Source organism: Penaeus japonicus, unplaced genomic scaffold (assembly GCF_977035675.1).
Source record: "Penaeus japonicus unplaced genomic scaffold, GWHDUDI00000001_assembly GWHDUDI00000021, whole genome shotgun sequence".
NCBI classification, from domain to species: domain Eukaryota; kingdom Metazoa; phylum Arthropoda; class Malacostraca; order Decapoda; family Penaeidae; genus Penaeus; species Penaeus japonicus.
In genome coordinates this window covers 25,147,323-25,150,475 of record NW_028234423.1, presented here as the reverse complement: position 1 = coordinate 25,150,475, position 3,153 = coordinate 25,147,323, and the positions used below count along the sequence as shown (strand labels likewise).

The window sequence follows — 3,153 nt, the reverse complement described above, 5'->3', positions numbered from 1 at the left end:
ATTCAGACAGACGAAAAAACAAAAACAAAACAAAAGCTGACGAAATGTCTATTGTCTGGAGTCCTGGCGTTACAAAGGCTCTGCTCGAGAAAATAAAGCACCGAGAGGTCTTGTGGGATACAAATCATCGCTTCTTTAACAAAAAGAATTTAAAACGGAGCTGCTTTGACCAGATATGCATGGAGTTGAAGAGCGAGAACAAGCACCTGCACACACTAACTACAGGTGAGTTTCTTGTCTTTATATTTATGTCAATACGGATTAATTTATTAATTCATTTTGAACTTTAATTGTTGGATGATGGTTTAACTTGGATTTCGTGGAGGTTATTTGTTCAAATTGTGTCTGTTAATGATCTAGCCGTAGGTTTTTACATATAACTTTGATATTATTTATGTATTTTAATGTGACTAAGAGAAACCCATTTTTTTTTTGTTGGTAATTATTACTTTCTATGTTAAAGGCACTTATGAATATTTACCCATTCTAAGGTTCCCAATCCATGTGCATTTTTGGATATTATCAAATGGGTACTTATCATTTATATATTTGTTTTTTACCAAATGCAGGGAATACTACAAGGCATGTAGCAGAGGCCATATTTTAGAAAAGTTGCTTATTACCAGTACTGAGGAAGATGTCATATTGATATATTACATTTTAAGAATACACTCAAGTGATAGTAGATTTAGTTTGCAGAGTCCAACTGTAGAGATAGTGGTAATTCAGAGGGCTGTAGTGTCAAGCTATAGCCGCAGCTTCCATGCCTCTAGAAGGAGGTCTACAAACCTTCATCACATATATATACTTTAGCAAAAGAGAGTTCGAGACCTTTCTAGGGATTTACTACATCTACAGAATGAGTTTAAGCTCTATCTTGCCAGAATATATATCAGAGAAGATTGCTGGATGAGCATTAATGTTGTGCAGCTGCAAAAGCTAACGGCCTTTTACGATATACATTTGGCTAGATCCCGGGCCAGCTCCTAACTTGACACTAATTTTACAGGGTGTTTCATGAATATGTAAGCTGTATTGCCAGTGATACAGTCTTGAATCATATGGCACTAAACTTTAAGACTCAAATGAACCAAGAGTTGGTAATATAGTTAGACAATAATTGTCCAGAAAAGAACCTGCACCAAGCAATTGCCATCGCCTCTGTGCTTCTCACTTCAGCAAAGGCCAACAACTCTCCACCAGATATGATTTTCAACAATATAGAGGTTGGACTAGGTCCTTATTTGACAATAAATCATTAGTGTTTTATATTTATTGATTTTTTTTATATATGTGTATATATATATATTTTTGTATATTTGTGTGACCCTATTCTTATTTGTTTAAGATTGTTTTTCATTTTTTCCTGACTGGCATATAAATTATTAGATGTATTCTTGTTGATAGTTCCTAACTGTTTGCATGCTTTGTTACAAGAGCTATACTGTTTCAAGTCTAGCAAATAAATATATGAAAAATATTTGGAACAGCAACTTGCCTGTGTACCCCAAAGAATATACAGTCTCAATCTTGATACCTGGGAATGGCATGAAATGATTAGAGATTGAATATTCAATGAGATAAATGGCAGAAAACCCCTTCTTAGGATTTTCACCTTCATAAACTTTGCCTGGAGAAGCAAAATGCACATTTTATTGTCATAGATTGATACATTTGTGAAGCATTAGACAACATTCTACCTTGAGAATGAGACACTTAAAACTTTATTGATACGAAATTTGTCCAAATTTATATTTCAACAGGTTAAAGTTAATGTTAAGCTGAGCAAATGGGGTTTGTTAACCATGTGTCTGGAGATATGCTTTTGTGTCAAAGGATTAATTCAAATTCAAATTAGTGTCCTTACTTGACCAACATACACTTACCAAATGAGAAGTAAGTGTGACAATAGTGAGAGATGTTATTATCTGACAGTCAGTATCATATGTGTAGAATTTTTGGGCTGGTATGTGACTTGATGGGAAAAATGTGTAATATTTGAATAAAAGAGAATATAGATGAAAATTAGAATTTTAACGTATAACATAGAATTAGACAGTGCAAAATTAACTGAAATAGTGTATTTGTAATTTATCACTGTTATACACCTGTATTGATAAAAGCAATTTTAAACAGAGTTCATCTTCAAAAATGTAGAAGAGATATGAATGAAAACAGATAATACCAGATTGCAACATATGTATTTATCAGTTTGATATTTCATCATCAGAATCATGTTATGATAAAAGATGTGATACTGAAAAGGTATTATCATTTTGTATTCATAGCTTTTATGTAGAATATTATGAATATACTTTACACTTTCTTTTATATCTGTGAACTGAACTGAATAAGTTATCACTAGATACCATGTTTTGTATTCCATTATATTGATGAGTATTTCTTTATTGATTTTTTTCTCTTATTTCAGATGATGTTGTCCAGAGATTCCAGTATCTCCGAGGGCATTTTCAGAAATTGTTGAGGAAAATAAAGAATACGCCAAATGGATCTGGAGGCCAAGCACCATCCAAATGGGAATTTTTCAATGCATGTTTATTCATGCAACCAATTTATGATAATGGTCATACTCAGTCAAGTTACCTGCACTCAGATGACATGATGGTAAGTTATATTGGATATGTTTTCAATTTGAAGTTGTTACTAGCTGCTGTTTTTACTACCAATAGTATTTCAATTTCTTTACCTTTTAAACATTATATTTTTTAAATATCTGTAAATGTTATTTGTAGTTCATATTTATATATATATATATATGTTTATATATATTTCAGGAAACTCCAGGTGATACAATAGTTGTATATGAAGGCTTACTGGAGAAGGACATGGCAGGCAACGACGTCAGGGCTTCGCCATCCCCATCAACATCAACGTCGTCCCCTTCACCTTTGCCCGACCTCCCGGAAGAAGTCGGGCCACCAACATTCGTCAAAGCTTCAACTTCCTCGACTCCTTCGCCCTTACCCGACCTGCCGGAGACCCAACCAGAGGCCAAAAGGATGAAGAGAAAAAGGATGGCCAGGGAGGAAATGGAGGAGAATCTAATGGAGTCTATCAATTGCATGAAGGCAGCTTGGGCCTCACAGAGTCGGGTGCATGGCAAGCCGTTCCGATATGATATGGCCACCGAGG

General features: G+C 34.5%; 1 protein-coding gene across 1 annotated transcript in view; it reads left to right on the top strand.

The window, feature by feature from the left end:
* Positions 1-3,153, top strand: part of LOC122247396 (uncharacterized) — a 3,493-nt gene continuing 340 nt past the window's right edge. Inside the window, exons 1-3 of the mRNA XM_043006625.2 lie at positions 1-225; positions 2,432-2,625; positions 2,796-3,153. The exon at positions 2,796-3,153 is cut by the window's right edge and continues 340 nt beyond it. Coding sequence (XP_042862559.1) covers positions 45-225; positions 2,432-2,625; positions 2,796-3,153 — 733 coding nt within the window. The 5' untranslated portion in view covers positions 1-44. The remainder of the gene's footprint in view (positions 226-2,431; positions 2,626-2,795) is intronic.